Consider the following 23,268-nt stretch of genomic DNA (forward strand, 5'->3'; position numbering starts at 1 on the left):
ACCAAACATATATCATGTAATTCAAGACTATACAGAGCTTGAGTATATTTTTTCTTCTTCTCCGTATCTTGACTATTGAAATAGTCTACCCCTATAAAGTGTGCTTTGAATAGGGTAGCCATCTTTCCAGCGATCTCACTAAGAGATTCCCCAACTAGGACTGACTCTTTCATGTCTGCTGAAGTCATGTCCCAAGCAATTTTTACTGATCCCATAAGACTCATTTCCAAAAGTTTAATGAATCCTTCTTTGTTGAGATCAAGTGTTCCTGCTGCAATCCTCATAGCAGATGTCCAATCGTCTATGAGTTCTTCTCTGTTTTTGAAGTCCAATATATCAAGGTTAAGCATAACCCCGTAAGGATGTATAGGATCTAAAACAGTTTTCCCATAGGGTGTTTGGTGCAAAGGAATTTGAGTTTTCCTTGCCCTTGTTCCCGCTGGGTGCGATCCTCTACCAGTATGGAAATCAGTCTGAGATTCTCTCATATTTTCATCATGAGATCCCATACTTTCCCTTGGTAGTTCCTGAGAAGATGACCAGGTTATTGCAGGTAGTGTTTCTCCTACTGCTGTATTCATCTTTAGATCTACTACTTTGAGATTTGCGAAAGATTCCGCAAGCTCTTGTAGATCCTCCAGACCGATCCTTTCTAACGTTGTCATCAGATCAATTTCTTTTCTGAGACGGACTTAATTAGATTGATCATCTTTTCTTCTTCAGTTAAGGGTTTTGGCACCACTCTGGCCTTCCCTTGTTGATGTAACAAAGGTTCGGTACCAAAGGATGGTGGTAACCAACCTCCTGAAGTTCTTCTACTAGAACTTGGTTGTTGTTCTAGTTTCTGTATTCTTGTTTGAATATCCTTTAAGATCTCAAGAATTTCTTCTTGTTTCTCTAGGACCTTTTCAACCCTTTGGGGTACATAATATAGCATATTGCCATAATTTTGTACCGTTTTCTGTATTTCTCTAAGATCCAGAGAGAGCTTAGAGGAGTCTGGTACTATCTCCAGAAATTTATTATTCTGAATCATAAACTTTTACCTGGGGGTGCTGTTGCTTCCCTTCGTAGATCTTTTGTTTATAAAGATCCATTGCTCCCTGAAGAATTTCTTCTGAGTAGATTTTGAAGTATGTTTTTACGGTTCTTTAAACCTTGTAAACGCATACCTTTCGTTCTGAGTTCAGTGAAGCAGGTACTTCGCTGTAATTCTTGTTCTAATTGAATTATTTCCAGGGAAATAATTTCAATTTCGAACTGGATGGTAGTTCCTGGCATATTTAACAGATTATTGAAGATCTGTTCTTTTCGGCCTGTAAGAGTCTACCTTTTGTTTCTGATATCTAACAATAGTTAGATAAACTTGTGTATATTCCAAAGTATTGGAATAGTTCTTGTAAATTACTTTTCTCGAACTAAAGTTCGGATTCATAATTTTTCGAAATTCTCCTTCTCATACATTTAGTTACTAGTAATAATAAATTTTTTTTTTTTGTTTGAAATAAATTAACCATGCTCTGATACCATTTTCGGGACGCGGGGATCAATTAAAAGTCAAGGGCAATTTTAGCATTTTTAAATTTATTTTCTCTCACCAGGTACCAAATCATAAGTTCTTTTATATTGGGTACTGATTCCCAATTAACCCTTTTCCTTACACGACATCAGGGAACGGGAAAATAATTCGATCGATCCGCCATGGCTCGTAACGAGGCGAAAGCTCAATCGATTCTGACCCGCTTGATTTCCATGAAATAGGATCAGAAGAAGCACAAAGAGCATCGCCCCTATCTCGCGTCCGAGTGCCAAGATTTGGCGGAGCCCGACAAGTGGCGCCAACGAATCATGTGACATACCGGGCGCGAATTTGCTGAAATCCAGAACGAAAGCCTCGGAGAGCACCGGCTCAGAGACTTGATGACGAGATCAATAAATTGATTAGAGAGAAAAGGCATTGGGAGAGGCGCATTGTTGAGCTTGGGGGGCGATTCACGCGAGGTATTCAGTGAAGATAACTGGTTTAGATGGAACCATTGTGGGCGTTCCGAGCCAGGTGGACTAAGAAGTTTCCCGGTGTCAAGGAGTTGTTTGACAAGCCGCCTGAGTTTCGGAAAAGGCGTGCACGGTAATTTTTATTGTTCAAGTTTGCTGGTTGAGTGAAGAATTGAGGCACTGTGTGTGTTTTCTTTCTTATTTTGTTGATTAGGGGCGAGGTTTGGAGTTTATGATAGTGATATATTATGTTCCTGTTATGATAATGGTTTTGTTTGTTTTGCACATTTAGAAACCGAGGGATTTTTTTTTAGCTGGCCACATTATTAAAAATTTTATTGGGTACACATTCTGATTATAAGGTTCTCTCAAGTTAACTTCTTTAGTATAATTTTTCACGGCACAAATAAAAGGTTTCTGATCTTAGATGCATGGTTAGATAATGGGAACCGATTTTTGTGAACCGGACTACTATGTTGGCCATATATGCCTTCATATTACTAACTAACTTGATATATACGTTAAGAAACTCGGATTCTATATAGTTGTCTTGTTTGATTGTTGATTTAAGTGAACGTGTAAATTCATATCCTTGACGGCTGAAACTTGTGAGGTAATTTTTTTGGACTACGAAAGTCATGATGGGTTTTCTAATTTGTGTAATTATCTTAATGAAATCGCCTTGCTATTTTATTGTATGGGACTTGAGCTAATGTAGCTCATGCACATTATCCGCAGGTATGACAGTTATAAAAGGATAGATGCAAGATATTAGGGTTATAGGGACGATGAGGATGGGATATTGTAGAAGTTGAGAGGGCTAGCAAAGAAAAGAATGAGGGCTGCAGCTCTGGAGAACTGGATGGAGATGGAAAAGATAATAAATAAAGAAGCAAGGAGGGCGGTGAAGAATGGAGAGGTGACAGACATGGGTAATGTGTCCAACATATTATTTCAGGAAAAGGATGTGGTGGAGGAAGAGAGGATGAAAGAGAAGGAGAGAGGAAAAAGAGAAGGAAAATGAATTTGTTGTGCATGTGCGACTGCCAGATGAGAAGGAAATTGGAAGGATAGTGCTGGAAAAGAGAAAGCAGGATATCTTTGACAAATATATGAGGAATGCGCTGTAGGAGGAGATGACTGAAGCAAAGACCTTGCTTAATATACAGAGATAGATGGTATGACGTACTTTTCACTTCACTTGGCTTAATGTTGCTGTTATTTTTTCAGCACGTTTAGTTGGTTGATATATTCATTGATTGACGATCATGGTCTCTTCTTTACATTGGGATCCATGCTCTTTTGATTCTTGTTCATGACATTGAATTCTTCCTTTGGTTTTTCTCTTCAGGTTCAAATCAACAGCCAGGACAAGGATTGGCCTAGGCTTGTAATAATAGGAGCAGGACCACACGTTTTGTACTTTATAGGTATACACTTTTGGAAAACATAATGTAAATTGTACGTGAATTATGATGTGATTTTGTTATTTTACAAAATATGGTGTGATATCTACGGTTTATTAATGTTCTGATGGCTAAATCCAAGCAAAGTATAGCCCGTTTATCGTTTGAGAAAAAAAAATTAAAGATATTAAGCAAATTAAAGATATGGTCATGGTAGTTTAAATATGAGATTAAAACTCCTAGCCCTTACATTTGTTGTACGCAAACATGTGCGCCTTAAGTGCATGTAATCTTGACGGTGGATTTTGTTTGTAATGTGTACATTTACAAAAATATTTTCTACCTAATTTATTATCAAAACAACTATATACACATTATAAAACATTAAAATTTCCGGAAATACAAATGTTTAAACGAGTTAAAACAACATTCTTTTTTCTAAATGTTTCTTCAATGATTTCAAATACTTATAATGATCTCCACTTCGTTACTCTGTTTATTTTTCTCATAATACATCAACTGGTTCCCTGTTAATTTTTTTTTTACATATTTCTGACCTGTACTTTCTTCTTAATACGAGCTCCAAACAATTTTTATTCACATACTTTAATTTCTTTTATTAGTCCGTCGTTGTAGTCATCTATTCAGCTGTCTTTGTATTTTAAATTAACTCTAATGTTTAAATATAATAAAAACTAGATATTATAAAATTCATAAATATGTCAACTAAAGTCACACAAAAAAAAAAGGAAGTTATGTCTATTGAAATCAGGTCTACATTAACAAGTTTTCAAATTTCTTTGAGTACACTAAGATTTTATGTGCTCTTACCAATTATTTAATGACTCATATTACAACTAATATTTAAGTTAAAGTTACCATGTTCGTAAATCCATTAGCATCAACAGTGTCATTAAATGTGACACCCTTACAACCACTACCATGATTTAATATAGATAATTTATTTGCGAATTTATAATAACTTATTTATGGAGTAGATCCTCCATTAGATTTTAAGATGAGTAAATATTTTGTATTCAATTTGAGACATGTTATTAAACTTCTCTATTTGAACACCAACTCAATCTTTTTCTTAATTATTTTAACTTTTATAAATTCTTTTTTTTCCATTTTTTTTACTTTGTTAAACACAGAGTCAACTTAAATTACTAATACTATGAATATCGATATAAAAGAAGATAAATAAATAAATATTATACTCATAATAATTATAGCTTTTAAATTACATTATTAAATAAGATCTACATAAATATAAACACATGGTTAGTTATTCTGAAATAAATATAAATACTCATATATTAAACTACAAATCTGGGTAAGACACCTCAAGAATTGAGGTGCCCCTACCTAGTGTTACAGAAAAGGATTATGTCGACAGCCAAGAGCATTATCTCATACTAAATGTCTTATATTTTTCAGGTTACATCCCCCATGCCATCGCAACAATAGTCAGTATCAAAGTGAGCAGGATTATAGGTCCGAACTGTCAAGCCATGCCACTTTTTTGGTGGGTCAATTCAAAGCAACTCATCGGAAGGAGTTTCACATGACAATTATGCGGCTTATCCAGACCTTGTTGTCCTTGCTTCTGACTCAGCAACAAACATAAAACGGTTGCCCCTTTTTTCCAGGAAGAGCATGTGATCGAAAAGGCAAAAGTGATTTTGAAGAAGCCACTCATGATGAGCAAGAGAAGCACAAAATACCGGATAATTCAAGCTATATCTCTTTGCTCATGGAATTTGCTAATGCTGTTATATTACGGTATACATCAATCCTACTTGAGAGAAGTCAAACAACCTTCGATAACGCAAAAATATGAAATATTCTGTCTCAAGATACCTTCAATCACAGAACTGCAGACATTAACCAACTGATTTCTCTACCATGAGTATCTTAACATCTGCCCCCAAAACCCTTGATCGAGAGACAGAAATCAAACAAGACTCTCAGAAGCAGTCACCAAATCGGAGCATTAAGGGCGAAGTTTAGTTTCGAAACGTCCAGTTCTCTTGCCTCTTGAGACCAGAAACTTATTACATATTAGACTCCTTCCTTAAAATTGAAGCAGGATCAAAAGATGCCCTTGCTGGGCCAGGTGGAGCAGGGAAATCTTCTGTTCTCTCTCTTTTTCTCGGATCTTTTATGATGCCAAAAGAGAGATTCTAATCAACGGAATGACATTCAAGATTTACAATGTGAGAAAATTGCGGACAAATTGAATTGGTACAGCCGGAGCCACTCCTCTTCAGTTGCTCGAATAGAGACAAAATCGTGAATGAAAAGGCACCTGAAGCTGAAATGATACAGGTGCCAACCGATGAAAACATACATGAAATTTTGAGCAGTATGCAAAAGGATACAATACATAGGTAGGGGAAAAAGGGGTGCCAAAAACAAAAAATAGTAATCACGAGTGCACCTACTGAAAAAGCCTGGAATGATGCTCCTTGATGAATCAACAAATGCACTAGAAAGGGGCCGTCATTGATTCTTTGGAATCTCCAAAACTGCAAATATTCGAAAATGCAAACAGGCTTTTGGCAGTAATTGACTCAATTGTCATGGCCATTGGGGACAACGAGGCAAGGTTGTGGAAATGAGTACCAAGCAACCCTTATATTTAAAGTAAATGACGGAGTTCTCACTCAAGGCTGTCAGGCTCAGAATATCACAGAAGGTAAAATGTCTACATCAACAGAAATATACTGAAAGTCGCCTTGAGATTCCATTAGTTTGTTGAGGTTGCGATCACCATGCCATGTGCACAATAATCATATTGATTAGCTTGGATTCATGTGAGCTGTGGTCATCCAACAGAAAAATAACATGGTACACAAAATAAACACCCAGTTCAAAATTGCAACCTATAAATTGTGACGAATGCTGTGCAAGGTCTTCAGCCTTTCCAACTCTTCCCCATGCGAAATTCCATTATCAACAAAGCACAACTGAAACAGAAACATCTATTACAAAATGAACAATCAAAACAGAAGAAAATATATAACAACCTGGTACTGCTGCTTCTTTAAAGTGTGGGCACCTCTCTTTATTAATTTTTGCCATCCAAGATTTGCTCTGAGAGATTTTTCCAGAGCTCTGGTTTTCTAGAAAACAATGATTGGTGGACCTTATAAATAAGATATAATTTTACGGAACTAAATTGAAATATAAACATCTAAAATTTTTACTTTACCACAAGTTCCAGTAATTAGCAGCAGACATTTGAGACTGAAATACAATTAAAAAAAGGTAAACATATACCCAGGCTTTACTTCTTCTCATTGATTTAAAAACAGGCTTCAAGGAATCAGGATCCATGGTAGAAGAAGATTTGGTATTATTATATTTAAGATATAGATTGCTGGAAACACGTTGGAAGTACCATGATGAGACACAAACTCCAAAAACTAAACATTTTGAATCCATAAGCATCACAGAAGATAGAATCTTGCCAGTTCTTCATATAAATAAAATGATCTCAGAAATATAAAGATGTCAACTGAAAGGATCACCAGGTTTCCAGCTGAATATAATGCTATCACAGAATGAAGGCAGTACTAAAATCAATAATTATTTCTACAGTAAGGTATACAAACTATCTTACTTCAGATGGGTCAAAAATTAACAAGTTGTATTGCTGCATCCCAGTCCGTTGATGTGTAGCTTGAATGCCAACAATTGTTCTCGAGTGGCCATGATGTTGAAAATACAATGGCCTGCTCAGAAACCTCAGGGTAAGACATCATTAGGTTATGAACATAGCAGAATCGTTTTTTGAACAAAAGATTCACTTACTTTTACAGATACAAGAATTTTTCATTAAAAGAATATAATATCAGCATGATAAGACCTCTCATACAACTTGTTACAATTTACTTACGCTTTCTCGCTAAGAATAACACTGAGATTGCCTGGTTTGTTGACCTTGTTGCCAGAAAAGTAATTCCACACCCACTCAACAACCTTGTGAGATGAAACATTAAAATGTTTAGAGCTTCCATTCACTGAGTTCATTGAGTTAACTGAGAGCGACAAATCTATTTTTCCCTCCGACAGAAAGATGTCCATCGGTCCATAAACCTGTGCATATTTCCTCTTGTCAACACTTTTATTTGTTCCTCCAATACCAGAGGTTAAGCAACCAGAAGAATCTAACCCTAAATCTTTATCACAAAAATCCACTAAGCCGGCGCGCAGACCAAAGGAACGGAAAAGTGTGGCACATTCTGTAGTTCCAATCCAATCACACTTGCCAAAGACTTTTTTATCAAAGTCATCTGAGCCGGGTGCATCAAAGCCTTTTTCCCAAGCAAGTTCTAGCCATCTTTGAAGTGATGCAATATCAGGTATAAATCCAGAACCACCAAACAAGACATCACTTGCTTCTTGTCTTTGACTGAGCAAGTGCGAACAAAGCATCTGGATATTACGCCACCCACACCCCCATCCAACATCCTCTGAGTCGGAACTTTGAATATGATCAACATGCCCCGACAATATACTCACATAGTTTTCTCTATCTAGTTCTAAACAGCTTTTCAGTAACAACATCAAACCACCTTCAACATTATAAAACGATTCCTTCTTCTGTGAGTGAACTAAAGTAGCACATTTTTCATCCAAATTCCTCCCATAACATGCGAGATACCCAGAAGAACTGCTCTGAGCGTGATCCAAAGAACTACAAACACGTTGCAAGGTATCTTCAGCCTAGACATGAGATGTATTTTTTGTGTTATTATTCATGCTGTAGACACCAATAACTGAAGCATGCAAACGATAAAAAATATTTTCTTAAAGCTGACCAAGTTGACTGCAAGTAAATATATTCTTCAATTTTAAGTCTCTTGCTTTTGTTAAATGTGCATTTCTATTGGTAATGGTAAACTCATAACTAGATCTTACATGTAAGTCTAGTCACCTAATACGATATACTAGAAACACAACATAATAATTACTTATTTTTAACTAATAGACTAGTGAAAATTTGAATTATTATCGTTCGATAGTTTTTCAGCCATATAAATGGTTAAATGTGATGGATGAAATTTTATTTGAATATTTAGACTCTACATCATCATCAACAACCACATACTTTGTCCACTGCCTTGTGCTCAAGCTCTACGATACCCATGAGTTTTACTCCACGTTGCACTTCCAATAAATATGTGATCCACTGTTTATTCCTACATATATTTGTGATCAAGCATCCATTTGTCGTCCCGACAACTGCAAGTTGATTTAGAACTTATGGTCATCAACTAGGGGTTATGACTAACGAAATTGCTAAACAAATGTGTGAGATAATAAGCATTTAGTGGTTCACCGTTCTGCTAATAAATATCCTTGTCCTATCTTTTTCTTGTGTTAAAATAGAACTCTATATGTTAAAAATGATTCACTTCATAACGACAATAATCTTTTACTAGGAGCCGGCTAGGGATGGCAACAGGGAGGGTCCAATCCAGGTTTGACCCATTGGACCCGCTCGCTAAAAATTCTATTTTTAAAAAATTTAGTCATTATATAATAAAAAACTTCTAAAATTAATAAATCATTAAATTATTTTCCAACTTATATTAATAATATTTAGAAACAAAAACATATTATCACAAATTGAATTCTATTATTTTATATTCAACTCATAACAAAATAAAAATTATAATTATATATTTTCATTTTAAATACATCGTTATAAAATAAAATTATTTCAATCCCAAAATATTATGAGCTAAAATAAGAGATTAAGGTATACATTATTCAATTCAATAAATAAAAAATATAAATATATTCTTAATCTCTTATTTTAGCTCATAATTCAAGGACCCGCTCGGACCTACTTGCGTGCCCGCTTGACCACGTTCTAAACCGACTTTAGATTTGGCTCATTGCCATCCGGCCTTCTTATTGATAGGAAAATTAAATAAATGAGCACATTCGAGAGATGTTGGTTGATGAAATGGAGAAGCAACGTAAACTAACTCAACGTGAAGTATTCATAAACGGTGCAAGTTATTCAGATATCAGATGCAAGTGACCAAGTACCAACACAACTCATTTCGAAGGTGGCAGAGAAGACGAAGATTGAATAAATAACCAAGCACTATGGCAGTAAAGCATAGATGAACTGTTGCAGAGCTTAAAAATGAATATGTATTTAACAAATGAAAATTATTTTACCAAAAAAATATGTCTCCGCAAAATAAAAACAAATTAAAACAAATCCACGAGCGAAAAAGATTCGTGCGCTCGCTAATTATTTACTCACAAATCGGGGTGGACTAGCTGGACCGAGAGCCATCTGTTGCCCGATTTCGAAATCTGTGGCGTAATCTTCATCAGCAAAATGTTCATTCGCATGCCTATGAAATTAAAACCATAAATTTTTACATTAAAAAAATTTAATTAAAGAAACACGGAGAAAAAATAGTGAGCAAAAAGATTATACCTCTCGATTTCAGAAGATGGAACAGTCAGCTGACAAACAGGGCAAGAAGAAAACTCCATTCAAGCGAATCGCAAAATTGGAAATTTACCTCGGATAATATCGATTTGAATTTCTTTGCTTAAGCTTGCGACAGAGATCGGGAAACGAAGGGGATGAGCACTCGGAATCCACGCGGAATTTAAGAAGGCTGGAAAATGCAAATATTTTATATTAAACGTTCAGTGGTTTGAAAATAACGAGTCTAGATGATTGAATATTGAAAATAAAAATTGTAAATATTGAAAATTAGTGTACGATGATACATGTAATGTTATATTTATTTTTGAATTATTTTTAAAAAGATTTACAAATAGGTCTCTTAATTTGTGAAGAAGAACATAAATGAGTGGATAAAATTTTATAAAAGTGTGTATTTTAATATATTTTGTGAGTTTGAGATTTTTACTTTTTATCGTAAATTTTTATTTTTATCACGTTATCAATATAATACTCGAAGGTTTGCTTCTTCATATTTTTCCAAGCTCCAAAACACAAGAAAAATGTAGCAATATTCAAAAGTAAGAATATTTATTTTACTCTTTATTTATTTTTATTGTGTATATATTTAATATATCATGTTATTATATAAAATGAGTCTATGACACATCATTATAATAACATAGGGATGTCAATGGGTCTGGGTTTTACCCAGACCCGCAATGGACCCGTCCCATCTGGACGGGTTTGGGTATACTAAATGAGTTATGGGGAGGGTCTCGGGTCCAGTTTTTCAGACCCGTATGGGTATGGGGCGGGTCATGGGTTTTATAATACCCGCCCCATATATTAAATATAAATATTCTAAGAGTTTTATTACTTTTATTTTTTTATAGCATACCTCAAAGTCAACCATGACTAGGGGTGGGCAACGGTCGGTTTGGTTCGGTTTTAGTCTACAACGGTTCGGTTTTCGGTTTTGAATATTTCTAGTCCAAAACCGAACTATTTTATTACGGTTCGGTTCGGTTTTTTTGTAATACGGTTCGGTTTTTACGGCCGGTTATATACGGTTGGCTAAAATTTGTTGAGAGATAAAATTATATGGCACTTTATGTCTTTAAAATCTTAATCATAGTATTTTTCAAATATTTAATTTGTGAGACTTGATCATTTATATATATATATATATATATATATATATATATATATATTTATTACATGTATTGTGTATAAACATGTCATACGAATATAATAACTATATATAACTAATTAACCATGTAAACACGGAAAATGCCTGAATCCAACGGAATATTCAGTAATAAGAATGATAACAAGGTGTCAATTAGCTCGAATGGAACACAAATAATCTTACGAAATATTAAAGAAATATATACAGAAAAAAAGAGAACGTCGACTGATGAGTGGTGAGAAATAAGAGAAAACGATCGGATTGAAAAATTGAGGGTTAATGATACTAAGTTCTTAAATCTTAATAGGCCCATTATATATAAAAAGACTTATATTTAACAATAATATGACCCATTATACATAAAAACCTTATATTTAACAAAAATATGGCCGGTTCGGTTTTTCGGTTTTTTTGGGGCTTAAAACCGAAAACCGAACCGAAAAACCGAACTTTATATATTTTAAAACCATAACCGACCGAAAAACCGATAAAACCGAACCATTTAAACCGAATTATTCGGTTCGGTCGGTTTTTTCGGTTTTTTCGGGTTTTATGCCCACCCCTAACCATGACATCTCTGATTCTTTAAGTTAATTGAATTCTTTATTGGGTGGGCTTTAGTATTATCCAAATAGGTAGGCCAATTATAAATAAAGCCATATTGCCCTTGCACCACCATAACTATACGCTAATGCTAGTGGTTCAAGCCTCAAGGTATCTCTCAAATTATTGTGTTGCATTTATATGCTTGTTTGTTTAATAATTCAGTCATGTGACAAAGAAGATTAATGTTTTTATTTTAAAAAAAATTCGGGTCTAACGGGTCTCATGGGTCTAACCCGCCCCGTTTCATATTCGAGATGGGGTGGGTACGAAAAATATTTAACCGGGGTGGGACGGGTAATGGATCGAAGTTTTTTTCATGGGGAGGGTCTTGGGTTTAGCCAAACCCGCCCCATACCCGCCCCATTGACATCCCTAAATAACATGATGTGATTATATAGGGATGTCAAACCCAGACCCGCAATGGACCCGCCCCATCTGGACAGGTTTGGGTATACTAAATGGGTTATGGGGAGGGTCTCGGGTTCAGTTTTTCAGACCCGTATGGGTATGGGGCGGGTCATGGGTTTTATAATACCCGCCCCATATATTAAATATAAATATTCTAAGAGTTTTATTACTTTTATTTTTTTATAGCATACCTCAAAGTCAACCATGAGTCCATGACATCTCTGATTCTTTAAGTTAATTGAATTCTTTATTGGGTGGGCTTTAGTATTATCCAAATAGGTAGACCAATTATAAATAAAGCCATAATGCCCTTGCACCACCATAACTATACGCTAATGCTAGTGGTTCAAGCCTCAAGGTTTCTCTCAAATTATTGTGTTGTATTTATATGCTTGTTTGTTTAATAATTCAGTCATGTGACAAAGAAGATTAATGTTTTTATTTTAAAAAAATTCGGGTCTAACGGGTCTCATGGGTCTAACCCGCCCCGTTTCATATTCGAGATGGGGTGGGTACGAAAAATATTTAACCGGGGTGGGACGGGTAATGGATCGAAGTTTTTTTCATGGGGAGGGTCTTGGGTTTAGCCAAACCCGCCCCATTGACATCCCTATGATTATATTATTACATTGCTTATATAATTTTATTGTGTTACTTTTTATTTGTTACGTGTGTGTGTGTGTATATATATATATATATATATATATATATATATATATATATATATATATATATATAATATAATGTTATGATATAAAAGGAGTATATGAAATCTCATTATAATAATGTGATATTATTATTTCACTATTTATATATTTTTATTGTGTTATATAATAATTATATATATTTGTATAATGTCACATTATTGTATAAAAGGAGTCTCTCACACCTCATTATAATATTGTGATGTGATATACATAATTATTTAAACATGATTAATATTATATAAGTCATATTATTACCATAAAATTTACATATACATACGTTTATTTTTTTTATTTGTAACGGCCATAAACGGTCATAAATGGCTAGTTTCTACCCTATAATAAGATTTCACAAACACATTAAATCACTCCAAACTTACTCTTCCTCCCTAAAGATTTTCTTCATCAAAATTTTCGAAAAGAAGAAGATGGTTCTTTCAAGGTTATTTTGTATAATTATTTTGGTTATTATACTCAATAGTCTTGTATTTATCGGAGAATATAAGCATCGCGTTTTTTCTTTATTTTTAAGAATGCTTGTACTTATAATTTATTCGTTACTTTAGTATCACCATGTCAAATTGGCAAAACTCGAATTTGTTGCGCTCGACATTACGAAAAAAAATATATGACATGGACTCTCGATATATAAATACATATTGAGTCATTGGATCTAAGTGAGACCATTAAATAAAATGATATCTCATCATCACAAGAAAAAACAAAAGCTATGCTGTTTTTGCGTCGACATCTTGATGAAGATTAAAATATGAATATCTAATTGAAAAGATCCAATGACTTTATGGAAATTATTAAAAGAAAGATTTGAACATATAAAAGAAGTAAGAAAGATTTGAACATATAAAAGAAGTTATACTTCCGACCGTCCGTGATGAATGAAATACGTTAAGATTTCAAGATTTAAGAAAGTCAGTGATTACAATTAGACTATATATCAAATAATCTCACAATTAAAATTTTGTGGACACGAGGCTATGGAATCGGAAATATTTGAGAAAACATTTTTCACTTTTCACGCATCAAATATAACTCTATGACAATAATATAGAGTGCGTGGATTTGCGAGATATTCTGAACTTATCGCATGTCTTTTTGTAGCGGAAAAGAACAACGAGCTGCTAATGAGAAATCATCAGTCCCGACCCACTAGATAAACAACATTTCAAGAAGTAATGCTGTAAGTAAAAATGAATTTAAACCTGAAAACCAAAATCAAATTCAGAGACAAGGTTTGGTCGAGGTCGAGGTCGTGGACGTGGAAGTGGTCGTGATCGTGGTTGCAGCCTGTTTTGAAAACAATCGAGATAGTTACTTCTATAACTCATCTCAAAAGTGTATCACGAACCACCCACTGAAAAGGCATCTTGAGAACATGAGTATTAATGAAAATCACTCAAAACGATTGAAAGTTATTGTTTTAGATGCGGCACTCCATGACATTGGTCTCGTATTTGTAGAGCTCCCGAGCACCTTTGTAAACTCTATAAAGAATCAATAAAGAGGAAAGAAAAAGAGACCAACTTCACTGAACACCGTGGCCGTTTGAGTGACTCAACTCATTTTGATTCTGCAGATTTTCTGAACGATTTCTCTGAAAATGATCAATATATTGGTGGAATTGATATATAAAATATTTTATTTTTCATTTGCTCATATGCTAATGTTTTATTGTATAATTATGATATACCTTATATTTTTCAATAAATTACATATGCATTGCCAGTAATTTTTTTTTCATTGCATAATTTTTTTGAAATTCAAATATAGAAACTGCTGTGAACAAAGCTAAACAAGGCACTAATCCTATGGAAGTTTGCATACCTGATAGTGGTACAACGCACACTATTCTCCGAGATAAAAGATGTTTCTTGGAACTAAAAACAACAAAAACAATGGTGAATACGATATCAAGTCCTGTAGTGGTAAAACACATTTTTTGTTACCTAATAGTACAAAATTTCTGATAAATGATGATTTATATTCACCACAATCGAAAAGAAATTTGTTGAATTTTAATGACATATATTCCCATGGGTATGATATTCAGACAATAAATGAAAGAAATGAGAAATATATGTGTCTTACCACAAATAAATCAGGAAAGAAATATGTAGTTAAAAAACTGTCAATGCTCTATATTGGATTGCATTATACATACATAAGTCCAATTGAATCAAACATGATAGTTGATAATTATTCAATATTGATTAATTCACATGTATGTTTATTATCAACTGGAATCTGACATTTTCTAAATTACTTGCTCAAATAATAAAATTGCGAAATCAATTTCTGGATCATACAATCAAGAAAATTAGACTTGATAATGCTGATTAATTTACTTCCAAGACTTTCAATGATTATTGTATGTCAATGAGAATCACTGTTGAGCATCATGTTGCTCATATACATACACAAAATGGATTAGCTGAATCATTTATTAAACATCTATAACTGATTGCTATACCAATGATTATGATAACAAAACTCACTGTTTCTATATGGCGATATGCAATTTTACATTCTGCTGCATTAATTCGCATCAGACCAAGTGCATATCATACATACTCCACATTGCATCTTGCCTTTGGTAAAGAACCAAACATTTTTCATCTGAGAATTTTTTGATATATGATATATATGCCTATTGTACCGCCTTAGCGGACAAAAATGGTACCTCAAAGAAATATCAGAATTTATGTTGGCTATGAAAGCCCATCAATCATTCGATATCTTGAGCCTCACAGGCGATGATCAAGCAAAACTTGCACTGTAAAAGTCTTGGTCAAAATTAATAATATTCAAGCTCGAAATAATCGCAAGTGCACGATGTCAAGTTATAATAAAATGTACTAGAGTACGAGTATCGTTCCACTGGAGACTGTATTTGGAAATTATTATTTTCAGTTATTAAATTTTAGCAACGAAATTCGAATGATTGTTTATTACTACTATGTTTAAATAAAAATGCAAATAAGAAAGGTTCATGAATTAAATAATGATATATAATATCTAGAATGATTAATTAAAATTCAATGAGAATGAATTTGTTGAGAATTTCAGTTTACCTACAACTAGTTATTTACTTAATTCATTCGATAGTGATCTACGCTTCCGAAAGGATTTTCTATTCAAATGAATATGCCCTCTCGAGCTATGACAAACTAACTCTACTCAATGAAGTAATTAAATTTCTTTAATTATTTATCAGGAGTGAAGCGCATATCGATCTATGAAATCTCCTAGTTTCTATGACTATCGGCGCGTATCCAATTTTATATGTCTTTGTAAATTGTAAATCCACGGACTATACTACTCGTTCTTATCACAGGGCTATTCTCTCGAACTCTCTCGCAATATAAGATTGTTGTTAAAGTTAGATACGTCTAATAACACGATAACACAATAGCATAATCAAGAATAAATCAAAAATCGAAATATGAATTAACTAAATCATTTTCGAGGTAGGATCCTCTTTAATCCCAACAAAATGTAAGTTAGTTACTCGAATTCATAGTAAAAATAAACAACACAATGTTTAAACGATAAATTCTAAATAAGAAATATTAGTCATGACGAAATTGTGAGGAACGGTGCCTGGGAATCGCTAAATCTCAATCCACGCCCTTGCTCCAAGCTTTTTCTTCTTCTTCAAACTCCTTGGCTACTGAATAATCTCCCAATTTTCGTGCCTAGGGTTCATTCTTGTAGCCTCCCCCTTTCCATGTTGAACATAACTCAAAATTGGAACTTTCATTTTTTTTTTGCTCACGCTGGGGCGGTCAAACTACGCGACGTCTTCTGTCCTTTTGGTGTCTTCCGCAGCCTCTCGTGCTGAGGCGGTCAAACTTTACCGCCCTTAGCGCGAGGTCTCGTGTTCTTTTTCTCTCAGCCTCTTGCGCTGGGGCGCTCAAGTTTGACCGCCCTAGCGCGAGGTGTTCTGCTTGGCACTCGTTTTTTTTTTGCTGCACTCGCGCTGGGGCGATCAACCTAGCGTGACATATTCTGTCCCCGCCTTCTTCTTTGGTTGAGTTTTCTCCATTTTCTGTCATTTGTCTGGACATTAATATACTTCAGTGAGTGGTGACTGAATGCAATAAAATAAGAAAAATAAACATAATGCAGACTCCATAAAACCCAGAACGATGCAAACTACGACTCACATCATGCATTAAAACACGTAAATATTACATCTATCAACCCCCCATACTAACCTTTTGCTCGCCCTCGAGCAAAATAGGTTGTAGGATAGAACAACTCGAGAAGTAGCATGTCTGTGCATTCATGGTTCTGGTTTGCCTCAGTGAATATCAACATATATTTTATCCACTATTCCATTAACACAAGACACTAAATTTAAATTTCACTACGAAGTTTCAACTTTACAATCTTTCATGGATTTTTTAAAAAACGTGTGTGTGCAATTTTAGCTCAAGAATCATGCATTCTCACAGTAAAAGTTTCAACACTGTCAGAGATTTCAATCAACACATCAGTGTAACAATCCCTTTCTCACATCCCTCTTCACTAGTTACCGATTCGCAACACAGACAGTTAGGACCCAGTATGCAAAAATCAGTGCAGGATAGAGGTATCTCAACTAGGCTGGAACGGATAATGAGGGAGGTGCTGTGGTGTAATATTTGCGCACATTCAAACTTTGCGTCTAATTTCCTTCAATTCCATACATCTCCATTCTTTTAGCCTAGGAATAGAATTTTATTCCTTTATTTGGCTCCCACAAACCTTACATCTCCATCTTTGTGTGAATCATACTTTTGTTGAATTCTTCTATCTTCCCTCGGATAAGAACAAGAAATATGAGCGTATGGCTCAGGTTCAATTTCAAAGGTGCATCAATAATGTTAGACACGGCTAGATACATGGGTACAAGCATCGTAGTGTATATATATATATATATATATATATATATATATCGTGTGTGCGACCCATTCAACATCATCATTGGCTATCGCTCACTAATCTAACACCAATACAAACCACTTCTCAAGTGACAACACCAATAACACGAGACAAATGCAATACCAAAAACGAACTGAACAGATAACCTAAAAACAAAATAACCAAATTAAACACCCATCCCCCAAACATAAACGTGCAATGTCCCCAATACACAACAAGACTAAAACAAGTAGACAAACTAACAGAGTAACAAAAAATTTGAATGCTAAACAAAAATTCAAACAAAATGAAATATGTAAACAAATGCAAAGAGAAGGGAAACGGGAAGACTCCCCTGAACACTGATTGTCCTCCTCGTCCTCGGGTGGCACAACTCCATGTTCATGATCGTTGGCCTGAGGATAAGCATACTGGAATGGGAATGCCGGTGGTGGTGGGTAAGCTGCGGTGTCAAGGCCCATGTGCGATGCCATCCCGCGTATCAGAGACTTCATCGATGCCATGTGCGTGCTGTTGACAGTGTTATACTGATCTTGATGGACCGCAAAGGCACAAAACTCGTCAACTTTATCAATGATGGACCGTCGGCGGGGTTGTGGGGGTAGTGGTGGGTGGTTGGCGGCTGCCTCCTCCTCGGGTACCTCTAGGAAGTCGATAGCATGCTTGCCTCTCTTCTTCTTCATCCATGAGTCGTCAATGGGCTTCATTGGTTGTAACCATTCATCCTCCACATTGACAACTACCCCGGCTCGCACACACAGCTCGGTAATAATAGTAGGAAAGAATAGGGCGATGCTCGAGCTGTGTATGGACTGCTGTATCTGAGAAAAGATCAGTAGGCCCATATTAATGGGAATGCCCTCCATCAGTGCGTAGACTAGGATGGCACAGTATTTTTGAACGTCATTGTTATGTGACACCGGCATAAATCGCTTCGATAGAAATGCATACCACATCATGGGCCTGAACAAGAAATATTTTTCCAAAAAACAACTCGGAGTCTTCCACCTAGCCCCCGGGTAACATATGGTTTGCATAATTAACTCGAAATTTGGATTGATGATTAACGCCTCTAAATCAGACTCATCAACTATAGGGGTAACCAATAATGCATTTAGTGTGGTTGAGTCGAAAGAGACTAACCTACCCCGTACCATAAACGACACATCAGTCCGCTTGGCGGCGTTGGCGTAAAATCCACGCACCAGCGGAATCACTGCGGCCTTAGGTGTAGCAAAAAAAGATGCCCATCCCCGTTCCTCAATATCATGCAACAAAATAAGAATCTAGAGGATAAATCAAACCCCCGCTCCGGAATTGGGCGCCTATTAACTTTGGAATGTTCATATCTATTTCGGGCTTCCTCATTGACAAATTACCTTTAGTACCAGACGACGAGGAAGAAGAGGCGTGTGTTACCTTTGATTTCTTCAGAGTCATGTATGAATATGGGTGTGGAGATATGACAAGGACAATGTTGAAAACCAAACTCTAAATTCTGGAGTTTGACAAACTGATCAACCAATTGATACGCGTAATTATATTCAGCAACTGGAATTAACAACTGAAATCAGCAGATATAATAAAGAAAACTGATCCGTTGAAAACCGATCAGTTGATATATTCAGCCGTATACTTTTAAGCTAAGCATCCTTCAACTAAACATGTCTCGGGAAAGAACATTCAACCGACAAAGAGACATAGCAGACTGCAACTGAATATGAAACGCCGCACCTCAATCAATACAGCTTAGAACAATGCATTTCGGCTAAAGCAGTTAAGACGCCGCATTACAATAAATGAAGCAAACAATGACCAAGGAATAATGAAGTGGCAATCAACGAATACAAAGATTCAAATATATCTCAAGTTACCGTTGGAAGGGAAGCTTATAAATATGACAGAAGAACAGCTGAATAAAAAGAAGATCACTCTATTCAAAGCTTGCTAAAAATTTTGTAATACTAAGAGTTTCAGCTTTTGGCAGTGATAAGTCCAAACTGAAGTGGGCAGTACAAATCTTGTAATCGATCAAAGTCTTTTAGTGGAAATCCTATCCTTGAGATAGAAGGGGTGACGTAGGAGTAATTGAAATCTCCGAACATCCAGAAACAGTCCTTGTGTATTCTATTTCAGTTTTGTATTCTATCTTTCAGACAGTTACTTTCCGCAACTACTTTAGTTTAACTGATTGTCATTGACCAGCAAGATTCCGAGAATCACTTTGTCACCAAACTGAACTCAAAATTCGAAAAAAATCAGTTTTAATTGTAAGTGTTTATTCAACCCCCCTTCTAAAAACTCTTGATACGTTAATCGATCCTATCAAGTGGTATCAGAGCGGTTGAATCTTGTTCTTGAATATTTTGATCTATAAACTTGCTAGCATGACTTCATTCAACAAAATTCCTATGTTCTCCAGTGAAGAAGTTGATGATTGGAAAATCAGAATGCAGACTCATTTAGCTGCACAAGATGATGACATGTGGTATGTCATAACTGATGGACCCATGAAGATTCTAAAAACAAATACAACAGTTGCCATAACAGAAGGGGCACCACAAAGAACAGAAAAGCCCAGAGATTAATGGACAACTGAAGATAAAAGGAAAAAAAATCTTGATAATGTGGCTAAAGACATTCTATACAAAACGCTGGACAAAGTAACCTTCAGCAAAATAAAGATGTGTAAGTCAGCCAAAGAAATTTGGGAAAAGCTGATCCAACTGTGTGAAGGAAATGATCAAACCAAAGAAAATAAACTTTCTGTTGCTGTTCAAAAGTCTAATAACATCAAAATGAAAGCAGGAGAATCAATGCACGAGTATGATGAGAGAGTAAGCAGTATCATCAATGAGTTAAATGCACTTGGAAAAGTGTATACTAACAAAGAGATTGCACTAAAGGTAATGAGAGGTCTTCCCAAGGAATGGGATGTCAAGACCATGGCAATGAGGGAGTCCAAAGATCTGAACCAGATTGAACTTCATGATCTGTTTGCTGATTTAAAGGCTTATGAATTTGAGCTGCGGACCAGAGAAGGAGAACCATCTACCCCTGCAGCCACAACTGCTCTAGCTGCTGTCAGAACAGAACCAATCAGTTCAGTTGAGAAATCTGCTGATAAGTTGAGCAGTGATGCTATGTCATTGTTCATCAAAAAATTTGGAAGGTTCATGAGAAAGAATCAAGGAAACTTCCAGAAGCCATACCAAAGGAACAGCTCCAAAGATGAATCAAATGCCTGCTACAACTGTGGCAAATTAGGTCACTTTATTGCTGATTGTCCTAAACCCAAGAAGGACAGTCAAAGCTCAACTGATAGAAGAAAGAAATCATATGAGCACAAATGAAGACCCAAGGAAGAAAAGAAGTCCTTCAGAAAGAAACATGAGGTACTCTTAGCTGAAGCAAACAAATCTAAATGGGCAGAAAGTGACAGTAAGGAGTCAGAACTAGAAAGCTCATGTAGCTCTAGTGATGATGAGGAAGTCAAGTGCTTGATGGCTAATGACGCAGAAGAAGAATCATCTAGCCAACAGGTATTTGATTTCAGCTCAACTGATTTCACACGAGAAGAACTCATTCTAACACTACATGACATGGTAAATGAGTATCAAAAGCTTGCATCATCATTTGAAAAAATCAAAGCAAATCAAACTGATCCCACAGACAATAAAACCAAAAATGATGAATCAGTTGATGGGTTGAGTCTAAAAAGGGAAATTGCTGAGTTAAAAGCAGAGATAAACAAAATTCAGTCATTAATCCAGAAGTTGACTCTTGAAAACTCAAAACAGACTGAGCTCATTCAGTCTTGGAACAAGTCATCTACTGCACTGAATGAGATGCAGAATTCACAAAAATCAGTTTCTGATAAAACTGATTTAGGTTCAACACTCAAGGAGAAATGTATCCAAATGATACTCAACCAAAGCTAAAAATAGACAAAGGGAAATACATTCACTTTGTCAAAACAGTAGTGGTACAAGAACAAATTGAGCCCAGTAAACTGATTGAGCAACCTACTGAGAATATGAACAAGGCTAGAAGATATGGGATTGGTTATAGTAAAAAATTCTCAACTGATTCACAAAGTTAGTCATCAAAGAGGTTTCACAAGAACTATTCGAATAGCTATTTCAATTACTATAACTGCAAGCCAGTTCAGAAGAGATATATGCTGAACAATCAGTTGAATAATGCTAAAACACATATTGTATCATCTGTACACTACACACCAAGCACACAAAAGCCGAGAAAAACCATTTGGAATACAGCTACTGGAAAGTCTGTTAGAGTAATCCAAGTGTGGGTTCCTAAGGGACTAATCAGCTCAGGACCCAAATAGATATGGGTACCAAGTTATATTAGGTGTGTGATTGCAGGTAACAGGTACAAACAAGAACTCAATATGGTATTTGGACAGTGGATGTTCGCGACATATGACAGGAGATGCAAGTGCGTTATCTCAACTAATCAAATACAGTGGTCCAAACATCAGTTTCGGGGACAATTCCGAAGGTAGAACTGTGGGTAAGGGTAAGCTTATCCATGGTAACTTTACTTTTAAAGATGTTCTATTAATAGAAAACTTGAAGTATAACTTGATTAGCATCAGTCAGTTATGCGACAGTGGATTCTCATTACAATTTGACAAAAACTCATGTTCAGTCAAAAGTTCAACTCATGAAATCATACTAACTGGCAAACGTTGTGGAAACACATATAAAGTCAGTTGAAATGATCAAACTTATGCACCAGTTTGATTTATTGCTTCCAAATCATCTAAAAACTGGTTGTGGCATAAGAGACTAAATCATTTAAACTTTAAATCGATTGCTTATCTGAGTAAACATGAACTTGTAACTGGTTTGCCCAAAATAGACTTTTCAAAAGAAAAACTTTGCTCAGCATATCAGTATGGTAAACAAGTACGATCCTCTTTTAAAAAAAAGGGCTGCAAATCTTCATCCCGCTTAGAACTATTGCACATGGATCTCTTTGGTCCTATACCAGTTATGAGCTTAGGAGGAATGAAATACACCTTGGTAGTCGTAGATGATTTTTCAAGATTTACTTGGGTTATTTTTCTCAAATCTAAAGACCATACTGCTTCGCAACTAATAAAGCTCTTCGAAAGACCTTTAATTGAAAAATCAGTTGGAATTGATCGAATCAGATCTGATTGAGGAACTGAATTCATCAATCAAACTCTTTCAAATTTCCTAAAAAATGCTGGAATTAAGCATGAGCTCTCAGCAGCCAGAACTCCTCAGCAAAATGCTGTAGCTGAGAGAAGAAATCGGACTCTTAAAGAAGCTGCTAGAACAATGCTTGATGATTCTGGTATTTCTCAAAGATTTTGGCAGAGGTAGTAAACACTGCGTGTTACACTCAGAACAGATCAATGATTAATAAGAATCATTTGAAAACACCATATGAGATCTGGAATGGAAGAAAAAGTATAATTACTTATTTCAAAATATTCGGCTGCAGATGTTTTATTCTTGATAATGGTAAAAATTATTTAAAAGCATTTGATGCTAAATCTGCAGAAGAAAT

General features: G+C 35.4%; 1 protein-coding gene and 1 pseudogene across 5 annotated transcripts; one reads left to right on the forward strand and one right to left on the reverse strand.

The window, feature by feature from the left end:
- Positions 1 to 1,701: 1,701 nt before the first annotated feature.
- LOC140816881 (uncharacterized) lies at positions 1,702 to 3,339 on the forward strand (annotated as a pseudogene).
- A 1,713-nt stretch (positions 3,340 to 5,052) lies between these two features.
- LOC140816359 (uncharacterized) lies at positions 5,053 to 10,087 on the reverse strand. Of its 5 annotated transcripts, XR_012114587.1 has the most exons (8): positions 9,874 to 10,087; positions 9,694 to 9,787; positions 7,306 to 8,135; positions 7,030 to 7,141; positions 6,434 to 6,529; positions 6,290 to 6,373; positions 5,849 to 5,932; positions 5,053 to 5,718 (listed from the first exon to the last, which is right to left on the reverse strand). XR_012114587.1 is itself a non-coding variant. In XM_073175576.1 (7 exons), exons 1-6 carry the CDS (start codon positions 9,930 to 9,932, stop codon positions 6,290 to 6,292), a joined length of 1,275 nt encoding a protein of 424 aa, XP_073031677.1. In that variant the 5' UTR covers positions 9,933 to 10,087; the 3' UTR covers positions 5,053 to 5,932. The 5 variants fall into 5 exon arrangements, 4 of the variants coding, with proteins under 4 accessions (XP_073031677.1, XP_073031679.1, XP_073031678.1 ...); XM_073175576.1 differs by having other exon boundaries at positions 5,053 to 5,932; XM_073175578.1 differs by having other exon boundaries at positions 5,053 to 6,373; positions 9,962 to 10,084.
- Between the last annotated feature and the right edge of the window lie 13,181 nt (positions 10,088 to 23,268).

This window comes from Primulina eburnea, chromosome 16 (assembly GCF_022965805.1).
Source record: "Primulina eburnea isolate SZY01 chromosome 16, ASM2296580v1, whole genome shotgun sequence".
Lineage (NCBI taxonomy): Eukaryota > Viridiplantae > Streptophyta > Magnoliopsida > Lamiales > Gesneriaceae > Primulina > Primulina eburnea.

What these genes read in the sequence shown, in the direction of transcription:
- LOC140816359 (XM_073175576.1), bottom strand. Translation starts at nt 9,932, where the DNA reads ATGGAGTTTTCTTCTTGCCCTGTTTGTCAGCTGACTGTTCCATCTTCT. An exon ending in CCATCTTCTGAAATCGAGAG is followed by an intron (nt 9,788 to 9,873) that starts GTATAATCTTTT and finishes TTAATTTCATAG; the next exon opens with GCATGCGAATGAACATTTTG. An exon ending in CAGCTAGTCCACCCCGATTT is followed by an intron (nt 8,136 to 9,693) that starts GTGAGTAAATAA and finishes TCTCATGTCTAG; the next exon opens with GCTGAAGATACCTTGCAACG.